Genomic DNA, 27954 nt, shown 5'->3' on the forward strand with positions numbered 1-27954 from the left:
AACATGCTTTGCAGACTCAATATTAAAATGCCGCCGTGACTATTGATGACAGCAGCGTAAACCATTTGCCTCAACTACAGCAATGTTCCAGCTTTATGACGACCGCCCGTAAATAATCCAGTCTGGACCAGACGATCCATTGATTGAGATTGTGAACAACCCACAAGCAGTCTGGGAATGATACAGTGACACTTAATCCAGTCACTTATAAGTAAGTAAGAACTTATTTTTTCAAACGTCGCATATTTTCTTTCAAATAAGGACTGGATCATCCAATCCAAAATTCAGGATGATCATCAATATTGACAGAGCGACTCATTTTCACCTAAAAACCCTTTTTTTCAATTCCATGATGTTCAAGTTCACATTGTCAGACTAAAGCATGAACTGCTTTAGTATTGGTTTATGCAGAATCAGCAATACAGCACATATCCAATTTTCAAGATACATCTAATGAAAATAATGAATCCTGTATGTTGAGCAACTCTCAGTAGAGCTCATGACAATATACAAAAAATAGCACAAAAAACATTCTTAAAAGATCATCTCTTTTATTATCCTCTCTGGAGTTCCATACAATCCAAGCATATCTCACACTCAGATATTTACACATCTTTCTGAACACGATTTGCCTCTCAAATATTTACAAAATATACATGTTCTATTTGAAAGTAATACTCTCTGTACAAAACATAAGCAAACAAACTTCTCAATACAAATAAATATATGCTTCAATGAGAAAATGCACCAAAATTAATACTAGAAAGAAGCATTTCAAATCATTCTCTGACCATGAACTGTTCATTAGAATTGGGTGTGAACCTGTCATATTAAATGAAATAAATTGACTTTTTTTGTTGACTAAACATTTCAGTCTTCTAAATTAGAACTGGCCAAATAGACCTAGCCTTAATAGGACACAGGTAACAATGTCACAGTATGCCAATCATTGAATGCAAAATAGAAGAAAAAACCCAAAACATTTAACTTCTTCACAGATATGTAAACAAATTCATTTGGTTTCTTTTGCCTAAATAGAATCATTCATCTTGGTACACTGTTTAGAAGAATGTAAATCCCTGGATAAGTATGTGAATAATGAAACTAATTAACTGTGTATGTTATAGTAAAATTTGTGATTCTACATGTGAAGGCTTCACAAAGACTTAACACACTGATCCATTTTTTTTAAATTTCTGCAGAATCATTGATTGGTTTCAAATTTCAAGAATGAAACAAAGCACTCAAGTGAACAAAAATTCAGGATTTGAAATTTCACACTTCAAAACTTTCACATGTGATTGAAATACTTTAAATTGATGCAGTTTATAAAATCAATGCATACACTGGATTTGAACAAAGAAATTAATAATCTACCTGAAAATGCCCAATTTGTAAACAAATATTTTACACACGCTTCAATGAATTGCACATATCAAACAGAAAGTTTTACTCAATTCATCCCATCCTCCAATAAAAATCCTCACTTTTTATCACAACTTCACCCACGTTTTTAAAGAACTTTTTTTGGTCAATACTACCGTGACACCCACTATCAACTTCATATTATGTCAACAATTCAAGATTTTCAGATCACCCAGATATTGTAATGTTTATTTTTCCTTCTCTTTCCCTTCCTTATGTTTCTTGTGTTTCCTTTTCTTATGCTTATGCTTATGTTTGTGCTTGTGTTTCTTATGTTTGCTTTTCTTATGCTTTTTATCTTCTCCATCCTTATTCTTCTTCTTTGTTGGGCTGCTGTCATCGTCCTCGTCATCGTCATTCGAGGAGTCATTCCCACTGTCATCTGCATTCTTCCTATGATCATCTGCTGTGGATGCATTATCAGAATCAGTGTCGGCTTCGTCGTAATCTGGTTCAAATGTTGCTTCATCAATCATAGATTCTTTACGATCAACAAGTTTGCCGCCCTTCTCAGATTTTCCATCTTTCTGAGAATCTTGTCCACCATCTTTTGTCCTATACTCCGACCTCTCCTGACTAGCACCATGCCCCCTGGAGTCGCGACTGTCTCTGCGTATCACCTCCCTGGTCCCTTTCCCTCCCCTCCCCACATCTTCCTCTCTGCTCTCGGTCCTCTCCAACTGACGACGGTCTCTATCCCCACTTCCCTTATCATAATGAGTACCTTCCCGCTTCCCAAGCCTGTCCTTAATACTGCCAGTTGAACTATTTCTAGAACCCTTCCTCTCATCATCTGCTCGCAGTTTGCTAACACTAGACTTCCTATCCACCCTGCGTTCCTCCCGATCCCTTCGGTCAGACTTGGTTCTCCCATCTCCCTTCTCACCCCTCTCTGCCTGAGATATTGTGATTTCTATTGATTTCTGTTTATTCATGACTCTACGGTCATCATCGTCAGCTGCCTTTGGTTCATCCTCCAGATACACACGCCGATGGGGTTTCGTAGCAACTGGTGCTGACACAGCCGAGGCAACAGAAGTTGGTCGCATCGGCTTCTGGGACAGAACTTTCTCAGCACTCTCGATGATTGATCTGGAGGAACAAGAACACAATTTTGCTAGTCATATCATGAGTGAGTAAGATTGGTCAGCTTGATGTGGAAGGAAAGCCAAAGTGTTGAAGGTGTTTCACGTTTATGACTTTTGATGACAAGCCTAAACAAAATCAGGGCCAACCCAGTTTAAAAACCCACTATCATGGGATGCAACTCTGCACTGGCATTTGCTATACCTTAGGAGACGGGGCCTCCTGTGCCCATTTATCTTATGAAACTACAGAAATTTGTGTCTGAAATCTTAGAGCATTACTAGAATAGTTACCTAATCCTACTGCCTTTTACTTTTGCAAACAGTCTATGATGTATCAAAATTGTGAATGCTACAATTTTTAATTGGCACATAGTGTCAACTAAGCATCATTATTACAACTTTTAACTTTGCCAACACCTCTTCCATACAGAACTGTATGCACTATTGAATGTGTGTTGGCAAAGTAAAAAGTGCAGAAAAATACATACTTTGGTAGCGGTTTCTTTTCATTGCCTCGCTTGACCTTCCTGGCTGGACTAGCCGAGTCCTCCTCATAGTCATCCCGCTCCCACTTGGACAGCTCCACAACAGGCACCGTCTCCTCATCCCGGCCTGACTTCCCTTGGGTCAAGACCTGCTGATCACTCCAAGAATCCTTCACATCTGCTTCCAATTTCATCCGTTTAGCCGGACTATCAATGTCCTCCTCTGGTATGTCCTCCGGGATGTCTGGCGTCATTCTTTTCTTCTTCATTGTTTTTTCTGTTGATCCATCAGATTTGCCATTTCCTTCTGACTCGGGCCCAGATGATGGCTTTGGCAATTTCTTTTTCTTGGTTTTAACTCTTAATTTACCTGGCATATTGTCTGACTGATTTCCATTGTCGGTTCCAGCCTTCTCTGTTTTCATTTTCCTTGGTTTCTCAGGGTCAGATTTCTCTTTTACTGAGCCTGGTCTCTCTACCTTTTTCACCACCTTGGTCTTTGAACTATCTACTTTCTTACCCACAGATTTCTCATTGTCAGACTTGACGTTCTTCTCCGATTTCTTGGGTACTGCGTCTTTCCGACTCTTACTACTCTCTCTACTGCTTGATTTTTTAGGCTCCTCAGGAATAGAGGCTTCAATTTTGATTTCAATAAGATTACTTTTTTTGGTACTATTTTGCCCAGCTACTGTCGAATCACTGTCAGATCCATCTTTTCCAGATTTTTTTTTCATCTTCTTAGTTCTATCATCAGCTGGTTTCTGACCAGACTCCTTCTCTCTCCTGACACTATCTCTCTTTGCCTTACCATCTGCATTCTCCTTATTATCTTTATTATTATCTCTTCCATCCTTCTTGTCCTTCTTCTCATCCCGCTTTCCTTTGTCTTTCGGTTTTCGGTTTGCATCTCGACGCTTATCAGTCGACTTACCCTCCTGGGAATTTTCATCACGTTTATTAAATTCATGGGAACGACTACCTTTCCTGAAATCGAGTTGATCCTGATTTTCAAACTCTTGATTTCCAAAGTCTGGATTCCTGTCTCTCCTGAAATCAGGGTTTCTGGTGTTGCGTCTGCCCCTACCCCCCCTGGCTGGACTTCTACCCCTCCTTCGTGGAGACTTGGCCCGTGGGTCACGAGTCATGTTACCCATGTAGCCGACTCCTTCGTAATTTGGCACACCTCCTGGAGGTGGACCCATCCCAAACCTGAAGAATTCATTATATTGGTCGTCGTATGGTCGTGGATCAAAGCTGAAAAAACAAAGAATCACATTTTGAGTGAGTTATATTTGAAATGTTTAGGGCTGGTTCTCATGTGCTGCCTGGGGCGGTGGGTTAGCCAAGTGGTTAAAGAATTCGCTCGTCATGCTGAAGGCCCAGGTTCCATTCCCCACATGGGCTCATTGTGTGAAGCCCATTTCTGGTGTACCCAACGTGATATTGCTAGTATATTGCTTAAAGCGGTGAAAAATCCAACTCACTCAAATGGCAAGGTATCATGGTGTATTACAGCAGGGTTTTATCTAGGATTCCAAACTAAGTGCCCTTGGCAGGCAATTTGGGGGAAAAGAGTGATTTTGCTCATATTGGTCATTGAAATACAAGTCACTCGTACAAAGCCATAACTACACAAGAATTTGGGAAATTTGTAATGTAAATTTGGGAATATTTACTGACATATTTACAAAATATTGGCTTCTGACAGGCCTAGATAGGGTTGCAGATGCAGTCTGATCTCTCTGCCACACTGTACACTGAATGCCCAGTAGAATGTGTACTACTTTAATCATGAACATATTATCCATATACTTACTTATTAAAATATGGATCTGGTGGCATTCCTCGATCAGGATAAGGGTTGTATCCATATCTGTCTGGTGGTGGGGAGAATCGCCTCATAGGAAGTCCCATCAGTGGCGGAGGTCCAGTCTCTCCTGGAGGTGGAGGGGGAGCCTCAGGCTGTCTGTAGTTTCGGAATGGGGGTGGGGACCAGCGATCACGTCCCGGGGGCAGTCTTCTTGGTGAAGTCCTCACGGGTGATCTTGGACGTGATGTTGATCGAGATCTGCGATAATATGGAGAGCGACGTCTATACGGACTCCTTGAACGAGATCTTGAATACCTAGGAGAGCGTGAGTATGATCGAGATCTGGACCTTGAATATGATCTGTACCTTGGGCGAGAACGTGACCTTGACCTTGATCTTGTATATCTTGGACTCCTGGTTCTCGATCTAGTCCTTGGTCGAGGCGATCTTGATCGAGATCGCAAGCGTGGAGACCGAGATCGAGACCGAGACCTCCGAGGACTTCTGGTCCGAGACCTAGTCCTTGATCTAAGTCTGCTACGCGGAGATCTGGATCTTGATCGTCTTGGTGATCTTGATCTTGACCGGGACAATTTTCTATTTCTGGACCTCGATCTTGACCTTGATCTAGTCCGGGACCGAACCCAAGACTTTGACCGGGACCTTGAGTGAGATCTTCTGACGTTTCTTGGAATACTTCTAGATCTGGAACGTGACCTTGATTTGGATTTTGTTCTGAAATAAGGCAAAACCCATCTTTAAACCTAAGAAAATCATTAACATATTTTTAGAGAAAGGTTTTGTTTGTTTGTTGTATAATACTGCCTTCAAGCAGTATTCCAGCCATATGACAGCTGCCTGTAAACAATCAAGTCTTACCAGACAATCCAGTCACTGATATTATGAGCAAGGACCCACAATGTCAGGGAACATGATACGCTATCAACTAAGTCACTGAGCCTGACCGTCTGATCCATTTTTCTCCCAATTTGACCAGCCTAGGTTGCTGGGAACCCATTTTAACCTAGACTGCCCAAGGGGGTTACAGAAAAGTAATATACTTTATTATGTTGTTAGAAGTAATGCAGCCATGTCAAAAGAAGGAATTTCAACAAAGAAAGAGTCATTCAAAGAATTTGAATCAGACTCAGTATATTCAGCTGACAACTGAATACACAGGGTAGCTCATTTTGATGGCCATATTCAATAACAAATGAGACTCAGGTGCCTGACCAGACACCCCATCACTGTTGAGAATGGTCTCTATTTACCTGGACTTTGACCGGCTAACTTTCCTTCTCCTCTGATCTTTGCTGTAAGCTAGCAGCTCCTGGGTAAAGTCATCCATCATGTCACGGCGAGGTCTGGGGGCAGGCACAGGCCTAAAACAAAACCTTCAGGTGTTGAAGCTGCACACAGAGACACAGGACTTATCCATCCTATGAACACTTAGTTTAACATAGGCATGTTCCTGACAGTCTTCAACTGGCCTGAAAACTTGAAGCTTTTTGTCTGGGACAGTAAAGAGTCTACTTTGCCACAGGCTGAAGCACTTTGTTCCGATTGGTGTACCAGTTTACCTCCTTGTAATGAAATCTATTTTTGCGACATGACGGTATATTTCTCAATTCAAAATGTGGATACCGAAGGTAACATTTTAGGACTTTTGTTTTGAGTTCAGTTCAAAATGAGAAGTGTGTAATAATGTGTCAAATTGAGCTAGTGTTATCAGACAGAGAATATTAACCTCCAGCATCGAATACTCACAGACTCTGCTGCAGTAGTCTGGCCTTCTCCTTGTAGAACTCCGCCTCAGACAGGGGCTTGAATGGAGGGGGAAAGCTTGGGGGCATACCCGAGGGGTAAACACTAGGGGGGAACCCCCCCGATGAGGGGCCCAGGACTGGGATGGGGGCTGGTGGGGGTCCTGCAGAAACATGCAAAACATTAATTCACATTCATGTCATTAACTTCAGTTATCACAGTTTGATTTAGCTGTATAAAACATGCATCAGTGCAATCCGATACTGATAAATACATCCCTTTATTCTTGCACCCCAACATGCCCTATGCATGTCAACGTTTACAACATGTGTCTGACAGACTGCCAGCAGTTACACATCTATCAAAGATACTTCATGGAGCAGTGAGGACAGGTCATAAGTCAGTATGGTTCATCAAGTGGTTATTAACTTGACTGAATATTAAACAAAATGATCTGATATGAATTGAGTTTTTTATCCGTCTTGTTGAGAAGGTTATGGGTGCAGCCTGTTTTAATCTACTGGAACAAGCTTGCATCTGAACATGCACTTGATGCAAGTTATCTTTGGTTTCTTTAATCTTTGTTTGCTGTTTAGAAATATTTCGCTATACAATGGCAGTCTGTAGATAATAAAGTCTGGGCGAGACCATCCAGTCAATGACATCATCAGCAGATGGATCTAGGCACCTGGTTTTTGATGACAGGCAATCAACCAAGTCATCATGCATGTCCACCAAATCTATTTAGTCAAATCTTAAAACAGATTGCTTGTGACCTATATTCTTACAAAGAATTACCACAGGTATATAAATATGAAGTAGTTGTGGCCAATTTCTAAACTTCATGGGTTTCTTACTGGTTATTGTTGCTATGCTTGTCATTCAAAGTTTAATAGGTTCTGCTGCTATTAATGTTTAAAGCTTCAGGCAGTGTGATGGTCATGTGTTTTGTTGGTACACTAGAAGCATGAAACAACATAACCCTATATACTTCCCTAAAGTACATGTTCTTTGTTCTTAAAGCGCTTGTATACAGACCTAACTTACCGGACACTAGTGTGGCACAACATTATTGTAGTTACAATGAAAATATTGAGACAAACCTGTTGGAGGAATCCTTGGCGGCAGCCCAAATCCTGGTGGAGGGACAGCCATAGAGGGAGGGGGGCCAGGGAAAGGTGGGTAGGGAGTGGGTTCATTCTTCACTTGTGGGATGTGGGGAGGGGGACCTGGAGGGCCAGCTGTTGGATCCCTGGGAGGGGGGTGATCAAAGTTGCCTCTTTGGAAGTTGTCCTTTCTTGAATAGCTGTGACAAATAGGGATGGTTGAGTGATTCTTCAATGTAAGCTCTTATTGAATATAAAGGTCTAAAAGTAACAAGAGTCATCGGAAGATGACAAACCCCCTCTGTCCCCCACAAATTTGAAAGAACTAATCATCTGACTGTTACTTTAAGTCCAACTTAATGAGAGAATTTCAATCTAATCTGTCGGTCCGTATACAAGAGTAGTTTTGGGGCTATCAAAACAATACCATGGAATTGGTAGTCGGAACTTTGTATTTCTATATCAGGTACACACCTCTACCAAAGAGGGTAAAAGTCAAACTTGTTGCCATGGAAAGAGGGAAAAATATAAATTAAAAAAAACCAGATGACAACCTGACCTTTGTGTGGGCAGTGTTTCAAGAAAGAGTGCCTATATGTTTTAGAGATTGACTCTGTTCATAGCGGTGTGTTTGTCCAGACTCTAAGTCAAACTTGTTGCCATGGAAACAGAAAAATCAAATGTTGAAAAATTCCTAAATAGCAAAAAGCACCACTTCAGCCCTTGGACAATACATATACTAGATTTGGATAAAAAGTCTTTCACAGTCTTCAAGTTGTGCCCGGGAAACGACACCTACCCCACCTTTGAGACTATGTCCAAATTGTTTCCATGAAAATCAAGAAAAATATGGAACTGTTTACCACGGGTAACAAAATGATTATTTACGGACGGATGAGGTGTTGACTATATCCCCCCGCATTATATGAAGGGGGGAGTAAAAAACCATTCTATCCTGCACGTTTTTCATTCTTCCTGTGTTTCAGTCCTTGTGTTTAATTTCTACAACCAGAAGGTCATATTATAGAAAGGAAAAAAGGAACAATTTAGCGTTCTAGTGTCCTTGAATCTGACTTACTGGTCTGGTCTGTCATGATGTCGGCTGTATTTCCTGTCCCTGTCGTCTCTTCCATCAAAGTGCCTGCCTCTCCTGTGATTGGGACCATGATCAAAGTCATTGCTGGTATCTGTTCCTGTGAAACATTTAAGAAATGTTGCAAACTATTCAACTTAACATATGACAAAATTTACAACAAGCAGTTGTTACAAGCATTCACTGCATGGAAGTTATTGAGGCTTATAAAACCTATAAAGAGGGGGTTTACAATCTGTGTTTGAGTGAGTGAGGGACCTGGTTTTAATGCCACTTTGAGCCCTAGGACTATTTAGCTAAAATTCATGTATACTCATGGACCAAACCATCCTTTCGGACCAAAGAGTGGTTTTGTCCATGAATAAGCATGAATTCTGCTAATAGACCTGTGTTGGACCAGTATTCCAGTAATACTATAGCATGTCAGCTTGGGAGGAAAACTAGACGTGATGCAGGTGTTTGACATTTACCACTGAACACAATCAGGGCAAACCAAGATTCAGACTCATGATCAAAGATATCTGGTATAATCTGTTTCTGAAGCACTAAAACAATTCAAATAAAACTTGGAAACAACTCTATTGGATTCTAAATCCAGGTCACCCAAAATAATTGTTAAGATCATTTATTTCTTACCTGTAAGTTGTATGGAGTTTCCAATTCTAGTTCCGACCACCTGTACAGCCATACCCTGCAACACAGAGACAGTTCAATATAGTGTACAGTGATCAATCCACTTCAATTCAAAACTTTATCTATTAACAGATGGTGACAGTAGTACTATACAAGGTTACATAATGTCCTCTTCTCTGAGGGTTTCAATTTTGGCTTACCCGGGGTTCTTCATCAGAAGCAGCAGACTGGGAATTCTCATCTCTGGTAGGAGTAGATGGATGCTCACCAGGTGACAGACTGGAAAAGAAATATTACAATATTATAGTATCTGAGTGAAAGTGTGAAAAGGGCCCATTGAGAAATGCAGATTGAAAATACTTTTTTACTTTGAGTGTACTAACGTAACCCCATTTTCCATGTGTGCTCAGAGTGGGATCAAGTCACTTCTTGTTTCATAGCAACATGTCCTACCTAAGGGATTGATTGATATTCCTCAATGTATGGAAAGTTAAAATATCATATGTCATAAAGGATGCTATGTGTCAACGTGTTGCTTGTGATGCAACAGCAGAAGAGATATCTACGTCATGAGATGAACCACAGACCTCGACCATCATAAGGGTCTGAAAATAATTACAATCCCTATTTTACTAACCTCCCTCTTGCAGTGCTGTCAGGTGGCTCTGACTTGACAATCGACACCTGTGGTGGTGGGCGTGGCTCCACTGGCACCATGGCAGGCGGCGGTTGTGTTGGTGGAGGCACTGTGGTCTGGGGTGGTGGCACTTGTGGTACTGGGGCAACATTCGATGCAGGGGTTGCGGTCCTGGATACAGGCATTAGTGGGGTGTGAATGTTGCGTATTGGTGGAGGCCCAGTCTGTATGTGCGGTGGGCCTATTGGTGGTGGAGGCCCAGTCTGTATGTGCGGCGGTCCTATTGGTCGAGGAGGTCCAGTTTTTATGCGAGGTGGTCCAATCGGTGGTGGCCCTGTCATTATATGAGGTGGACCAATCGGTGGATGTCTTGGAGCCTGAACATGATGTGAAGGGGGATGCCTTTCGGGCTTCACTTGGCTGTGGCTGCTGTCATTGACAAACCTGCTGACGGCATCACGATGGAATTTGTTTGGAATGAGTTGACTTGGTGACACATCTGTTTCGTGGCACACAGGGCATTCATGATCATCTGTCTCAAGCAGACCATTTCTTATACCTGAAAAAATATGATCAGTACTGATGAGTCAATAATTCTTGGCACATTGGACGTGAAATAATCTTCCTGTATCCCTTGGTTGGATGAGCTCAACTACCTTTAGACCCTGACAATATTTCACACAGATAGCTCTTATGTACGAATACAGTAACATCAGAACCAGAATGTCAAAAAGACAATGTTCTACAAGCAAAGTTGCAGTTTTCAAATACATAACGGACAGGTTTAGAATTAAACTCAAAAGCTTTTACTAGCCATGGTAAAGATGAAATGCCCTTGTAATGTTAAAACAATGGAGAAATTTTGAACAGGAAATCGTACTAGCATTGACCTTGCAAGCTTGTTAAGTTCTAACGAACTGGAAAATGCAACAATATAACTTACATTCGTCACAGAAACTGTTTCCGCAGCATGGGGTGACTACAGCATCTCTCAGCAGCTCCTTACAGAGTGGACACTGCAGGGCTGGGGGTATCCGAGGCTGCTGGGGCTCCACAATCTCCTTCTTCGCCTCAGGCAGGAATGGCGGACGCTCCTTCTTCCCAATCTTGTACGCCGTCCTGCATGTACAAACAGGAAGAGACTGGTAATGGGACAGTAAGAATTACCCATATGCCAAGGATGCTTAAACTTCAGGATGTGACACATACATTCAATACATTAATATATTAAGGCCTGCAGCATGGCTTATCATGCCCATGTGGGCAATTCAAGCATGGCACCAAGTGTCAAAGAGCTGCACATTGAACATTATCTCATGTAACCAAGAATGACATACGCATCAAGTGTAGGGACAGCAAAGTGGCCTGTGTGGGTAAGCAGCGCTCCTGGCTGTGTGGGGTCGTCCGTCAGTGTCAGGAAGCTGTTGGGAATGCCTGTACTTCTCTTAAACCGGGGTTCTATCACGCCAGGTGTTTCAGACTGCAAGCAGAAAGCAGGAACACACGTGAGACAAAAGTAGAAACAGAACAGATTCCCAACAGGCAATTATAAAACTTACTTCAAAGCTAGAATCAACATCAGTGTACTGATCAGTGTTGAGAGTTCATGAGATAAATAATACCTAGTTACCGAAGAGTTTCTTTCCAATATTTACCATGAACTCAACAGCTTAAACTAATGACTAGCTTTCAAATAGTTTCTCAACTATTATCTCACATTTGAGCTAAAAATCCTAGTATCATGAATTGTCTTGTAACATATGTTACAAAGCGTAGTCACATTCAGAAAATATATTCCCATTATCTATTGAAAAGGCATTTCACTTGAAACTAACTCAATTAGGCTTGAAAAAAAGAAGAATTTCTCAGGCAATGGCTTTTGAAAATACAGCGTGTTTTTTTTCTTTCAATTGTTATGTACTAATATGCAACAAAATAAACAGTTGTGTACAATCAACCTTGAAAAGGGCCTCCTTACATATATGCATTTCGTGATGAGTAAAATACTGGAATACAGTATTGGACTACCATGGGACTAACAATGTGTGCATAATACACACATACAATGAGCTTGGATTTTATTTCACAATGTGAAAATGTTATCGTGAGCACACAACACCGGAAGAAGCAAGTCGACAAATCTGTACTGAACTACACACGTTAGTCCTGTTATTACACTATCGGGCTATAAAAGTGTTCATTGTGTATCTGGGCTTACGTTTGTAATCCATACTACTTTTCTCCAAGATTTCTTTTAATTTTGTTTACATTAAATTCGGCAAAATTGTGTATGATCTGATCGGCAAATTACATCAACTCACCATGAACTCGCCTTGAAACGAACATTAGAGATAGTCTTTGCTCTTCCTATCAATTCCTATGAAATGTCAGTTTTTATCTTGGCCATGACATATAAGTATTTTTTAAACTAAATCACCCATAGATTTGGGAGAAAAAGTGTAAACAGCTGACTGCTATGTCCAGCTTATTTTCGAGACAAATACACGTCATTTTAATCTCTGCATACGAAACATTGTCTGGCATACAGTACACAAACACCATTGAATTTGTAAATCATCATGTCTAGTGACATTTCATTGTAAACTTCATGTTTTCATTGACCAAATTCGCAAATGGCAAAACAAGCACACAAGCTCCTATTACCATACGCCACGACCACAACACGAGATGTGCAGTAAATTTGCTTTATCCAATTTATCCTAACTGCAGTTGAATCAGGGGTCCGGAAACCGTCATATGCGCCGGACATGTCCGATTGGGAATCTCAAATGTCCGGTTTAAAATATTGCTTACCGGACATTTTAAAAAAGTATTGTCCGGCCATTCTTAAATTTTGACCAGACATGATCAACAGTTAGGATGTATCAAAGTGTGTCAGTTTGTTCACTTACATCTTTGAGAGGGCATGCATGGATGAAGTGGCCTGGTTTGCCACACTTGTAACAGGTGTAAGTGTTGGGTGGGGTGCCAGTTGGCAGCTTCGACTTGGCATAGCTGGAAACAAAGTTGCAATCATCAAGAGATTTCAGGGATAAACCATGAGCGGATACAGCTTTTTTTAAAAGGGGGGATACACAATTAAGATCTATTTATTGTCTTTGGTGGTAATTTATACAGAAATAAAGATTTTTTTCGAAATAAAAAGGGAGGGTGCGCACCCCCCTCTGTATCCGCCCATGTAAACCATAAACACCAGCCTTTTGTAGGTAAATTTCTAATGTCCGAGTCAACATTATGCCCGTTCATGCGGTACATATCATACCGGAATCTACTTTGCATACAGGAACAAAGACTTCCTGAATGTTGGAGGATTCATCAATTCATCTATTACTGTAAAATAGGTAAAAAAAGACATTTTGTAATGTGTCCTTCAAATCATACTTCTAATTATGATCTCAAGGAATTAGGAAAACTTTCATGAATATTTCACTGGACTTTTTCATCCAATAAAATGATATTTCTATTTGTAAGAATGGAATTGAAACACTTACTTGGATGGATCAAAATCTCTGGTAGACTGATTTATAGCTGCTTTTATTTTGTCCATTTCTGTGGCTCGAGCATTGACAAGATCTGCTGTCTGTAAGAGGTACAATTATGTTCATTTCATACCTGCTGTACTTAGAAGAGAACTTGCCAAAGATAATCAATCAATTAGTGATTACTGATTACATTTTGGTCACTCACAAGAGCAAGATTGTTAAGGGCTAAAACTGGACTCTGCAACTTGTACCAATGTTTAGTTTAGAATTGAGCCTTGGTGTCAGTACTATTGTTTAGGGGAAACAAAATAACTATGTTGCTCAAACTGGTCAGTGACACCCAAGTCACCTGTACAAAGTCATAACATTAGCTATTAACGTATAACATTAGCTACTACTGTAAAACATTAGCTACTACTGTATAACATTAGCTATTGCGGTATAACATTAGCTATTGCGGTATAACATTAGCTATTACGGTATAACATTAGCTACTACTGTATAACATTAGCTACTACGGTATAACATTAGCTATTACGGTAAAACATTAGCTATTACGGTAAAACAGTTGGGAAAGGTGGTTTCACAATTTTTACTATCATTTGCTTTGGACTTGGGGCCGAATACCAGTCTTTGAGCAGGCCCAGCTAGATCAGTACCTGATCATCAAAAGTACATGTTTGGGAAACTGTATTAATATAAACAATCAATAAAAAATGTTTTGATCCTTTGAATTGAATCTTATTTCTATAGTTGTGTCCTTTGAGTGAAAGGAAACTAGACATAAGGACACAATGAGTAGGTAAAAGGCCAAATACTCAAGGGGGGTTATATTATGTCAGGTACTGCATACATTCCGTACTTTCTCGACATGATTACACCTTGAGGTGCAAAGTGCAACATCAGATTTGCATATTTCTCTTCCAAATACGAGTTGAGAATTTTGATTTTCATTGTTCTTTCTTTAATACTTCACATGAATATTTAAATTTTAAGGTTCAATTTAACCTGAACATACACACCCTCATTTAAAATTTCTCAAACAAACTCAAACCTAGGCAAAACTTACGATTTGTTTTTATGAACAGATTTTTGGCCTAAACATTTGTTTTGAAGTATAAGATAATTTTCTTTAAATATTTATCACAATAAATGAGTTGGGTTTTTTCCACATGTTCTATGTTTCCTCTCTTTAGAATTATAACACATATCACTGCAGTCAGCCCTAATCAAGTCAATTATCTGTGAACCATAAATTATAAGTGTCATTGTTCTGTTAGTACATCAATTGCATCCTGTTGGTGGAGAAATTCCTGTTGATCTACTCATATTTTACTATTTGAGACGAATGGGATCACCTGTTCTGTACACCTGTCTTGGCACAGGACAGAGTTAAAAAAAAATACCACAGAGTTATCAAATGCCATATGTATTAAGTTTGTCTCCCTTAACAAAATAAACTGGGATAAAACTAGAAATCCGATATCAGGGCCCTGTTCCACAAAACGACCTAAGTGCCTAATTGATCGTAAGCCCATGATGAATATGCGAGTTGCGATCACCTTAGCGCTAAGATCACTTTGGGGGAATGGGGCCCAGGAACTTTAATCAGCAGAGACTTATCTGTGGATTCATGTCAGCTCAGGTGTACTCAAACTTACATTTCTGAGCTGATCTAATGACATCATCTCTTTCGCCTTCTCCTTCTGGATCTGAAAAACAACATGGTTGAGCAGGTGAACAAGTGTCTACCGTAACCACTACCGACTCCCTGCCACCACTTCACTCCAAACTGGACACTTCCAAGCCTACATACCCGAGAAGACCACAGCCTCACTGCATGAATGTTAGTTTAACCGAGGTCACCTAGTGATGAGTGTTGGTGTGATGTAACTGAAGCAGATTATTGCAGTTTCAGCAAGATGAAGCTGTCAAGCGTCCTACTCTATACCTATATACTGTTCTTGGTGAGAGAAGTGCTGCTGCCATTCCACTGTGACACAGGACTAGTGTTTCTTGGTGCTTGTTCAGGCTTTGGAACAAGTCTGCAACAGCCTCTTCCATCTCCAGGATATTGAAGTGTTTCTTTCAACAATTTCTCTCAGCTTCCATTTGATGGTTTCAAAAACATACATTGACATACTCTAATCCTACTTTCTGAAGAAAAGAGCTTATGAAGAATTCTTTTAGGTACTCATGTATTCCCAGCTTTTTCACGATGATTCTATTTTCTGAAAGATCAAATAAATCCCCAATTCTGTAACATGAGAATGTAATCTACAGTTACATACGTGTGTGCATGTATGTTATTTTCTGTTTGTCTTTTGTTTTAATGAGAACTTGTAGAAAGCTGGTTCCTAATGTCACCTGCACACACTAGAAAGAAATGCTTTTTCTTAAAACTGCTTCATGAAGTTGTAAACAGAGTATCCTGCTCATACCCTATATGATAACACTTTTGTTTTCATAAAGAGATAAACCAAACAGCATGTTTTTTTATTCAAATCCTAAGTTGATTTGTTTTTGAAAAACTTGATCCATGGTATGTCTGGTTGGCCACCCTCAGTTGAAGTGTTTCCTCAAATCTCAGCACCCATCTTCTATCAGCCAATCACTGTGAAAGATCTGTCAAATCTTGCTCCATCTTCCTGGACACTGCATTTAACATCTCTAGCTGTGTAAGTGAGCATTTCAGATCAACATTCTTAAAACAATTTCAATTAAAATAAAATTGAAGTGTCTTAAACTTATAGTAGAAATGTTATTCATGTAACTGCATATGTGCTGTATCCCATTTTATTTCTGAACAATCCTACATACGACAAGAAGTAAGGAACTGGAATGAGCGAGTGAGTGAAGTGGTGGTATGGAGTGGCTACTAGTGTCACTATCAGAACAGCAGCAGCATCTGCCATCACCTCCTGTCTGCATCTCTGTAACAGCAAACCAAGGAGTTCAGCCTCAGACATCACCTGAACTTGTCACTGACATCTCTTATTACCAAATGAGAATGTTATCTACATTCATCCTTCATATAATCCCTAGACTAACATCCTTTCCTGCAAACTACATCCAACTTCACTGCTGTCAGAACCAGCAACTAGAGCAGGTCCCAATATCTGCAGCAATCTTAGACCTGTAATTTGGAAGGTCATCTCATATAGATTGTCATAAGGACACATGAGATTATTCCAACTGCTGTAATCGCATCTATGTATGAATACTTTCACTATTGTAAAATGTTAATCAGAAAGTCAATAAATCACCCAGCCACGCAAACATTTTCTGTTATTTAGTTTACCACTTTTTCAACAGCAGCATTGCCCTTGCAGCATTAAAGATACATAAGTATTGTCTTAACCATAAAATTATGGCAATTCAGTTCAAAACATTTATTTTTCCTGAGTAAATTTTGATCATTCATAGATTAAAGTGATGGATTGATTAACACAGGGCAATCAACATATTCACAACAAACTAATGATACAACTAAACATCTAACTTTCACTTGCACACTCATTCATTCCAATTTCAATTCAGGCACATGTATTCAAAGAATACAAAGTCATCATGGACTTCACGATTTATTTTCAATACATGAAAACAAACCATTAGAAGTTTCATCACTTTGGTCCAAGAAAATATTGAACAAACTTTCAAGGAACATGCTGTGTTTGTCTCAGCATGAACAAAGCTATCGGTTGTCTTGAACGCGAAAGTATCCTGTACTGATACAGGAAGCAAGATCTCTTCCTGCTGTTACAGCTTTCAGCACATCAGGGTGAGAAACTGGGCCTTATCAGGGTCATATTTGGATCACATGCCTTCATTTCTGGATAATCTGCATCAGGATCTGCCTCAGCAACACATGGCATCATTCAAAGCTGCCATCTGAGCAAGTGCATACACACTTGTACCAATACATACCAAATAAATCAAGTCATACAGAAAATAAGAACATAACTACTGGCGTGTTTGTTGTTTAAAGCCACTCAGCAATATTCCAGCTACACGACGATGGCCTGTAAATAATCAAGTTAAATAAGACCAGACAATCCAGTGCTTGATATGGCAACGATCATTGCAAGTTGACAACCATCAACCAAGACACCGAGCCTGACCACCTGATCCATTTACTGCATCTTTAGGGACAAATTTTGACGGAGAATCCCTGTGTATAACTTTTGGTATATCTCATGAGATATCCATCAAGTGACTGCCCACACACAAAATGTAAATACAAATACAAAACATATGACAATGTAAAGAAACCATTAAGTTGAATGTCAGAAACACAGTAAATGAACAGGACTAGTTAAAAATAAAAATGATGGATCTGTTGAACGAAACTTTTCAAACAAACCTTTCATGTAAATCACGTTATTGTTTCACATAATGAATGATAATGAACACTTAACACATGACAAACAGACATATGCTAATGTTATATGATGGATACAATACACAACTGACATGGTTTCGATTGTGATTGTGGTGAGTAAATGAAGCAAGCATCCCAAGTATTAACACTAAGAGTCTGTTCATACACTTCTTTCTCTTACAGAATCTTTTCATTATTCCGTACAAATAATGCACCGCTTGGGTCATTGTATTTAAAGTATCACAGTACCACCTGCCAGGTGTTAAAACAAGATTCTGTACATGTTCATTGCTTGTTTTTAAATGCCACACTCGGCAATATTCCAGCTATATTACGGCAGGCTGCAAATAATCAAATCTGGACCAGACAATCCAGTGATTGACATCATGAGCATAGATCTACGCAATTGGGATATGATGACATGCATCAATCAAGTCAGTGAGTCTGACCACCCAATCCTGTTGGTTGTCTCTTACAACATTCAAAGACCAATTCTGACCCAAAGCTTCGCTGAGTAATATACAAGTAACAAATCATGATGCAAGTAGGTGAACTTTACACTATATACTGAAAACGTAGAACATTCGCTTTGACATGTTTGTTAATATTTCTAGTGGTTTGGAAACGTGTATTAGTTTATACCACAGGGGAAAACAATAATTCAGATAACATGGCACCACATATGAATATTCACAACGAGGTCCATTATTGGTGTGTATATGCATGGTTGGATTACATTCACAATTCTATGTGACCAGATATTGAAAGAAAAAACAATTACAAAATGACTGAAATAATGAATCAAAAACATGTTTGACATGCTGTCTAAAAGTACATGAACTACAAATATAATGCAAATATCACCCCAAAAATAAGCTGTAAATGATATTCTGTAATTTTATGATTATTGTAGGTTCCCTAAAGATCAGTTTTCCTAAGTGTTTAGTCATGTGAATGCCAGACAGACAATCCGCAACAGAAAGAGGCATAGAAGGTGAGCTAAAACTGTTTAATAAACCCCAGATCTAATGAAATAATGATGTATATAGATAATGATAACAAAAATCATCCAGACCCCTGGCACAATATGACATGATGAACTACATTCTATCAGCTTGAATTTCTAACCATAAACCGTCTACAAGAGACAAGCACTGAGCTCCAGAATCATACTTCCTAATCAAATAATTAGATTTACAATCATATCAAAACCCTAAATAATTGACACAAAGGAATGTGTTTCTGACAAAGCATTATGTTCTTGTAAAACAGCTTTGAACAAAACAATGATGTGTAGGTTACCTTCTCTTGTTAATAATCTCATATTCCAGATCACAATAGAAAATTAGACATTACACAGAAATCTAGTGAACAATGAATGGCAGCATGTATTTCTATTTATGTAGATTAATTTCTATGAAATTATTGACATCACAAAATTCAATGTTGGTCCTGGCATGCCAAGGTCATATAGGCGAGTATTACACATTCTCATTACTATCATCAGTGATGATTCAAATCCAGGGCCTCAGACAGAGTCTGTGCTCAACTGCCTGTCAGAACAAACATTGACTTCATGACATCAACAAAGGGATATTTGGCCAAATTCAATACAATGGCAGGACATAATCTACTTCCAGTCAACACTTACGTTCATTGAATGTGAGACCATGTTATACATGGTACATCTGACATACCAGTACTTCATTCCTGAAGATGTTTTAGTTCAAACAATGCAAATTAAAAAGCACCAAACAGTTCAAACTGTTTGATAAATAAATCTTCAAAAACTAATGCCAAGACTATGTTTTACAGATGGGCCATATATCCCATATTTGCTGTATTCAGTGCTCAGCTCCAAAAAACAACTCACGGTGAACTTCTTTTAATTTACATAAGCGTCCTACTAAGGCCAAAAAATTACAGGACAGTGTACAGGAAAACCTATTTTACCGGTAAATTACTGGCAACAGAAACACTGAAATAGTCTTTACAACTGATGTTTGGCAAATAGTTATGTTGAGTTCAAGTGTTTATTTCCACCAAGTATAACACAATATTTCACATCTGTCAACCATTCTTCAAGAGAACACTATGATCCAACGATTGCACAGGACATGCATTCATGTGTTCAGGCTTGGAAGAAAACATAAATAAAAATGCATGTGCATGTTATTGAAGGGATAATATGATTTCTTAAACAATGCCATGATTACACAATGTAGGCATACAAGATCGGAAAAGAACCACTGAATTTGAAAAATTTGGCCAGTAATATAAAAGTGAGTTACAAATCAGATCTTAACTTATGTTAATGATTCAACAGATGTAAGAAGGCAAATATTCCATAATAAAGTACATTAATTGTTAACTTAACATCTGTACATATATTAAATAATTTACATTTTTTAAATTCTCATCTTGTGCATAAATATACTCCACAGATCTTCAATTATATTCACAATGGCATATTTAATAAATCCATATAAAAAAATGCAAGACAAAACAGGCATTAAAGCTGAAATGATTTTTATGTGAGGTCAATAAACTGATTTGGTAGTTAAAACATTAAGTAGTTGATACAGTTCAAAAACTTGTGCAATATTCCCAAAAGAACACATTCTAAATAGATTGTTTGCCAACTATTCCCACCAAAGCAATCTCAGAGTGCTTACCACTAACACTACACATCTCCACACCCACTACATATCACAGAGATAAGAGCGAGTGAGTGAGTGAAAGGGGCTTAATAACAGTTTGAACATTATTTCAGAAACACCAGGATGTGTTAGCCTTACGTGCAAGGGAAGCTTGAAGTTTCGCATATTGCCATGGACACAGGTGAGGTGCTGACAAATCGAGGTTCAAATTCAGGGTGAACTTCGATTCAAACCCACAATCAACCGATCCTAGCTGTACTCGGGGGCTTTTCTGCACAGCAAATTGTCCACCCATGGCCTGCTGCGAGTCGAGATCTCCACAAGGCTATATATTACCAGGGATTCGTTGGACAGATACGAGACAATCTGATTTGTATTGACTACCAAAGATGAAACCCTCAGAAATATGGAAATGCACTTTGTCTGGTATTTCTACATGAGTTATGGCAATAATATGGTTGGAAAAATCTAAAAAGAACTGTTGCCATTGTGACATCATATCATAGAAGATCTATGCACTGATGTTCCATTCACTCCTGAACTTACTATTCAAAACAAGACACAATTCATTTTGTGCTACACCAAGCATTATAAAATGGGTTGGTATGTCGAATGTCTTTGCTGGTGGTAGTAGTAGTAGTAGGTGTGTAGTAATAATGATGTACACAATCTTCAGTGCAGCAACTACACTAGACAGGACATCATTTATTGTGCAGCTGAATTGACTTAATATGACGGCTAAACTAATTATTTAAATTGGAAATAAAAACAGTAAAATGATGCCCATCCTACTCAAAGGATGGAGGGTTGGTTGTTATGATCCTTAAAATGCCTTGGTGAGCTAAAACTGACACCGCAATATTTCAAAAACAAACAAATTCTGTTCTACAGCTTAATTTTCATTTCTTCTCATTTTTAATTTATTTCTGTTAAACATCTCATACTAACTCTTTCTACAATTATCATGCATTGATTTACAAGGACATGGGGGTTAAAAATAAATGACATTCCCTAAGTGATTGAGGTTTGTTCCTATTATACCGGGTATTTGAATCTGAGGAGTGAGGACCTCTAAATCTTTAATTTTTTAACATTAGGGTTATGACAAGCACTGTTTTCATGCTGTACTGTATCGTGGCAATCTTATAAATAGGGGATCTCTTACTTCGATGCTATACCATTCTGCATGAAGATATAAGAACACCTCCATAGGAGGTTGTATCAAGTGAATATCCCAATGAGTCCATCAGTCAAGGTATCTAAATTCTCAGTGCAAGTGAGAAAAGCATTCAGACCAGCATATCTGATTTGCGTACCTCGAAAACGAGACAAAGACTTTATGGGATGTATCTAATGAAGGCTGCGACATTACTTAGTTAATATTTGCTACACACCATGCTTTCTAAGCTCTGTGGCATCAACACCATTGATTTGTTCGTTGTTACTCAGCAATATTCCAGCTATAAAACAGCCGTCTGTATATAATCAACCTGGGACTAGACAATCCAGTGATTGACATGAGCATCAATCTATGCAATTGGGATACAATGAATATTTGTGTACTGGGTGGGTTTCAATTTGTTAAAACAGAAATTGTAGAATTGAAGATGTTAAGAAAGGAAGTCAAATTATTCTAGAAAGCTGGCCATCAAGAACCCATGCCAGCTTCATTTAGACTGGGAGGCCAAAGGTCGCTCAGGATTAACCTCACACAATCATCTCAGAGGTATTACAGAGTAAAAGACCTTATTTTAATGAGATTGGTGTCATGATAGAAATACTTGATAGAACATATGGACTTTTGTTATAATGTTAGATACCTCAACATATCGACTTATTGTCAGATAACTTAGCTGACTGAAGTACATTTGAGTTGGACTGTGGACTCATGGCTGAAGTTGCAACCTGGTAGAAAGATGACAGAACCAGTCTGAAACTTAAGTCACAACTGCAAAGCTTGAGAATAACGAAACTGCTTTTAGTTTAATAACATCAAATAATACTTGTATCAGTACTCTGGAAGTTAGTATGGTGTCTGAATACTAAGGAAACAGAATATATATCTCAGATATGACAATGACTCCTCAAATATTGTTATTTGATTATTTGCCAAGCCTCCATATCTCTATCTAATCACACTTATGACTTGGAATTAAATTCTGTATATCAATTAAGAGGATTCTGCCTTAGGTTCACCAAAATAAAGAAATTAGGATATTACTTTAAAGGGTCCCATGTGAAGTATCTGCTTGCTTATCCTTGACACACAGCAATAATAAAAACAAAATTAGCATAAAAGCAATTTATTTCTGAATATATTCACAACTTCATTAACACAATAAATGTCAAAATGACATACACAACAATTCATAAACATGGCTCTAAAAGGAGCACTTCAACAATTGTAAATACGATAAAAATACATTATCAAAAGAAGGTGTAAAGTTTGAATATCACAGGTGCAGTGTAAATTCACTGCAAAGGTAAATGCAACAGATATATTTTTCATGAAGGAAAACCAACAATGTCTGGGAGACATTCTTGGAAATGACACATACAAATCTATGCATGTCACACAAGACAGACATAAGTATGTTCAGTTATATGTCAAACGATTATAAAGTCCTATTTTGAAATCATAACCATGATAACCAGTGTTTTTTTATTTAAATGTTTTGGATGATTATTATTTTTAAATATTCTATGATTAGTGTTAACCATACAAAATTGTAAAGACACATACTGCTTTGGCACAATCCTGCTTGAACTGCTCCCTGAAATAGAAATAGTATCATTTAAGAAACAATATTAGGACAGAGAACTTCCAGGGACTTAAAATTTAAGAACAGTAATATTTACACATCTGACATCCAAGTGAATCACCAATCTCATTAAAATAAGATTTTAGTTCTCGCTACCGCTAAAGGAATCAGATCTTAGTTCTCGCTAACGCTAAACAAAGATCTGAGGACATCTCATTACGGGCCACATCAGACCAAACATTGCGCGATCTTTGACCGACCCATGGAATGACCAATCAGAAGGCAGCTTCCTTGTGCTTTACAGCACTATTTTCAAATTGGCGACAACGCTTCCAAACATATTTTGACAAATTCTCGATTAAAAATTTGAAACCTGAACAAAATAACATTCTGGAATCGCTAATAGATGGTCTAGATTGTATGAATTCAGTCAATAAACCCGCATCGTTCGGAATACCCCCTGTTAAAAGTTTTTGAGGATGCATGATTAGAAATCACATTCCGACTGTCACTTTCATGATCTGGTAAGTGACCCTCTGATTGGTCGGATGAAAGGTCGTTCTGACGTGACTTCTACAGGGACGTCCCCAGATCTTTGTATAGCAGTAGCGAGAATTAAGGTCTGATTTTAATGAGATTGAGTTAATCACTGGTAACTGACCATGGTCCAGTGGCATATATTGAAAGAAAAGAAAAGAATCTTTTACTTTTGTTGAGATTTGATAAAACAAGGGTCGGCTAAGAATAACACTTTTAAATAACTAAATGTTTGGGGTCACTCTGTTCAGTTTTATTATGTTAATGTTCATGATTGTTATGTTACAGGTGGTTACATGAGAGTTTATAAATAGATAAGCAAATAAGCGCACATGACAAATATATTAAGCATTGAACTTACGACTTACGCTTCATAAGTGACCCACCATATTTCAGCTGACAGCAAATTATTAACATGAACAGACATGAACATCTGTTCTTACGTGTGCCACTCAACTCCTATCACAACGCCCCCACCCTAAAATTTTGATCCTGCAGAACAAAACAGAAATATCAAACATGGCAGTAAACTCACCATGCTTTACTGGTACTGTTAGTGGTTGTAGTTGCAGCAACAGGAATCCTGGACACTATCACGGATGAGTTCTTTGGTATGAGTTCATCATCATTCTTGTAAACTGGAGAGAGAGAAACATCTTGGTAAATAAGATTTCGGCCATGTAAACATAATTAAACATTAGTTCAAGTTTAAGTTTCTGAAAAAGTACCATAAAATACCACAAATTTAATTGCTTCAATATTATCATCTTCCCGTTATTACCAAAGACAACCAGTGTTCAAAATATTTAAAGATATCAAGCTGCCATCAGGACCCACAGACATTAGAAGCTGTAGGCTTTGGCTTAACTTACCAGACGGAGACTACCCTACAAATTTGAAACTACGGGAACTGACACAAAATCTATCCATCACGGGCCTACTTTCTAACACTGGTCCTAACAATGCAGAGTTTCAGATGGCCATCGGTCACCGGTCATAGATCAATAAGATTCCGATTTGACAGATGGTTTGTTTAAATAGTCAGACTTTAGACTGACAGAAATGCTAAGCAAGGCTTCACACGTTTCACAATTTCTAAATTAAACCATTGTAAGGATTAGTCCTATATCCAGTACCAATTAAATAAAACAATACAAAGCCATCAAAATTTGTAATTGAAATTCTGCACAGCACATGTCATTGAATCATACTTTCTGTATCAAAGGGAAATGCTGTCAGGAGCTAAAGTGACTAAGTCAAGGGCTTTTCTTTTCTCAAAGTTTTATTGGCCAGATGGCATATATTCATCCAATAACGAATGATAAAGCATTGATTTGTTCACCATTTTTGTTGATTTGACTTGTTGACTTGTCACAATTCTGAGTCCCAAGTCATCAAATGGTCATTGACCAATGTAGTTTTCTTGTGCCAAAATCACTGCTACATCTGGCATAATTGCAGATAAGGATATACTATATTCTTTGCATTAATGTATTTTACAGAGAATTCATGTGTATCTTAATCGTCATGGAGTGTGACCTCTTATTTGTCTTGTTTCTGATAGCAAATGTTTCCACGGTTAAATTGTTTAATCATCCTTTTCACCACTATACTCGTGGATATAATCTGTACTTTTAATTTGAAATTATTAATATTTGAATCAAGCATTACTCTGAGAAACATCCCTACTATCATGCACTGTTTGAATTAATCAGTATCATGTTTATTGCGACCATTTCCATATCTTACAAATGAGTACCACAGAAGACATAAAAATACATATTGATTATACAGTATGTAGAATGGTTTTAGAGATGAATAGGTTGTTATGATACGCCTAACTCATATTGTGACATGTATCTCAGTATTTGGAAGTTCTTTGATCATTGATGTTCTTAGTGAAATTATAAATACCTACAGTACATTTGAGTCCATATTGGCCATTGTCCATGTTATTTCAGAATCATTCACAAATTTAAGTTTATTGTACTACAAACTTAAATTTTTGTGAAATAATAAGAAAATGTGCTAATTTTGTTATATGGACAAGAGTCGATTAATTAAATATACCCAAATGAGAGAAACACTAGAGACGTAATGATCCCTTAGGGATTGTGATACCATATATATCCCAATACCAGGGGAATATATGACTCATATCCTGATTCTGCACTGTTACTGGTTGTTGAACAGTTTCGTTTGGTATTTTAAATCTCTTATTATTCACATGTTTTTAGAACAACTTGTAGTGGAATGTATTGTGTATTGAGATACAAGGGTTGTAAATCAATGTATTGTACCATGGGCCTTGTATCGGGATACAATTCCTCTTTCCTGTTAACAGTGCCAGTGTATTGCCATAATATAAACAGCTTGTGCGATGTCATTTGAAACACTTCAGTTTTTAATAATATTGTATGACCTTCATACATTTCATCTATCACAATAAGGAAATGTGTTCATCAATTATTCCTTCAAGGGTCGCAAACCATGATTATCCAAACTGTTCTTCAACACATGCATACCCACAGAATCTTTTTAATAGGCTTTTGTGGTATACTGAGGTTATGCATACCATGCTTGACAAAAATTTGTCAAATTTGTTTAACTTTGTAGTTCCTTTTTTCCCCCCAAATGTTTCTTTATTATTATAAAACTGTTGAGTATTAGTAATATAATGGAGAAAAAAACAACGGGGGACAAAAGAACTTGTACCACAAATTGTCCATATTACAATATATGGACATATGTGATGCTTGTTGTTACGCCACCATTCAGCAATATTCCAGCTATATGACGCAGTCTGTAAATAATGGAGTCGGGACCAGGCAACCCAGTGATTGACATAATGAGCATCGAAATATGTGATTGGGATACGGTGATATGCATCAACCAACTCTGCGAGCCGCACGACCGATCCTGTTAGTCACCTTTTACGGCTAGCATGGGTTGCTGAAGACCTACTCTACCCCGGATGATACATATGGACATATGATCCCATCTGGTGTTACCTGGAGAAGTTAACATATGGACCATTCGTTTTGGTCTCTAGGCTTGTATCAACGAAATATGATTTATCACAATTTGGATTTACCTTCTCTCGTCTGGGCATTGGTGATCACCAAGTTGTACTCTCCAGGTTTCAATCTCTTCTGATGACTGATCCCCCTTTTCAGGTCACCAAGTGATATATGGATGCCATCAAAGGTTACAGACTGGTACTCAAGACTGCTCTTGAACTTGTAGTGCACAGTTGACATCTTTGCACAACCTCACTAATTCAAACAAACTTGAAGAAACCAAACTCTTCCAATTTCACGACCATGAGTTCATTGTTCAACACATGTGCGCCATTTTGTCTGTGTCCTGTTTACAAGCTCTTGCTCTGCTTTAGGATTTTGTCTCAAAAATTAGCATCAAACACACACACATGATGTACTCAATCATGACATAAGCAACTTAATACGTTAAGTACAAAACAGAATCTGCTTTGTAAATGTTTTTTCAGTCCTTTTCACCACAGAACAAAATCAGGATGGACGCGCCCGACAAGACAAGTTAACGTTTCCAATTTCACGACATGTTTGTACTTGAATAATTTCAAAAGTAACTTATCACACTTCTTGGTTATCTATAGAAGTTATAACAATGTTTTACACAATTCAAATAAGTGAAAATGTCCTACAATTACCAAGAAGACAAATAATGCAAAATGACACAATACACTGTTTCACCAATGGCCTCCTTCTTGTCTCGTGCGTTCACGTTACTCAAGCGAGTTTTGGTTTTACAAGTGCTACTATCAACGCAACTTATAACATATATATATGGTGGCTGGTGCCCGTCCTCATTTAATCAAGTTTCCCTAGTTCAATTTCAACACACTCTTCTTTGAATATTATTTATACCTCCTTAGAAAATTCGACAAGGGAAATATTTTGGGAATTCATATATTTTTGACATTTTGAGTCGGTCTGTATGAAGTCCCTTGTGTGGTGGACTTGTGTGGGTTTAACCATTCTTACTATCTCCCAAAAGTACGTACCGTACATCTAAAAGGAACGTTC

The 27954-nt window shown here is 38.3% G+C and overlaps 1 protein-coding gene across 1 annotated transcript; it reads right to left on the reverse strand.

The window, feature by feature from the left end:
- Window positions 1-552: 552 nt before the first annotated feature.
- Window positions 553-27647, reverse strand: LOC139469546 (E3 ubiquitin-protein ligase RBBP6-like). The gene is made up of 18 exons (XM_071251737.1): window positions 26982-27647; window positions 24423-24525; window positions 23332-23362; window positions 15209-15259; window positions 13557-13645; window positions 12957-13059; window positions 11382-11524; window positions 10988-11163; window positions 10045-10603; window positions 9608-9686; window positions 9411-9465; window positions 8760-8874; window positions 7679-7881; window positions 6579-6738; window positions 6083-6193; window positions 4818-5546; window positions 3002-4255; window positions 553-2517 (listed from the first exon to the last, which is right to left on the reverse strand). The coding sequence occupies exons 1-18, from the start codon at window positions 27145-27147 to the stop codon at window positions 1614-1616; spliced, it is 5031 nt and encodes a 1676-aa protein (XP_071107838.1). The 5' UTR covers window positions 27148-27647; the 3' UTR covers window positions 553-1613.
- Window positions 27648-27954: the final 307 nt, after the last annotated feature.

Source organism: Haliotis cracherodii, unplaced genomic scaffold (assembly GCF_022045235.1).
Source record: "Haliotis cracherodii isolate W230 unplaced genomic scaffold, xgHalCrac1.p SCAF_2, whole genome shotgun sequence".
NCBI classification, from domain to species: Eukaryota; Metazoa; Mollusca; class Gastropoda; order Lepetellida; family Haliotidae; genus Haliotis; species Haliotis cracherodii.

What these genes read in the sequence shown, in the direction of transcription:
- LOC139469546 (XM_071251737.1), bottom strand. Translation starts at nt 27,147, where the DNA reads ATGTCAACTGTGCACTACAAGTTCAAGAGCAGTCTTGAGTACCAGTCT. An exon ending in CAATGCCCAGACGAGAGAAG is followed by an intron (nt 24,526 to 26,981) that starts GTAAATCCAAAT and finishes CTCTCTCTCCAG; the next exon opens with TTTACAAGAATGATGATGAA. An exon ending in AGACTACTGCAGCAGAGTCT is followed by an intron (nt 6,194 to 6,578) that starts GTGAGTATTCGA and finishes GTTTTGTTTTAG; the next exon opens with GCCTGTGCCTGCCCCCAGAC.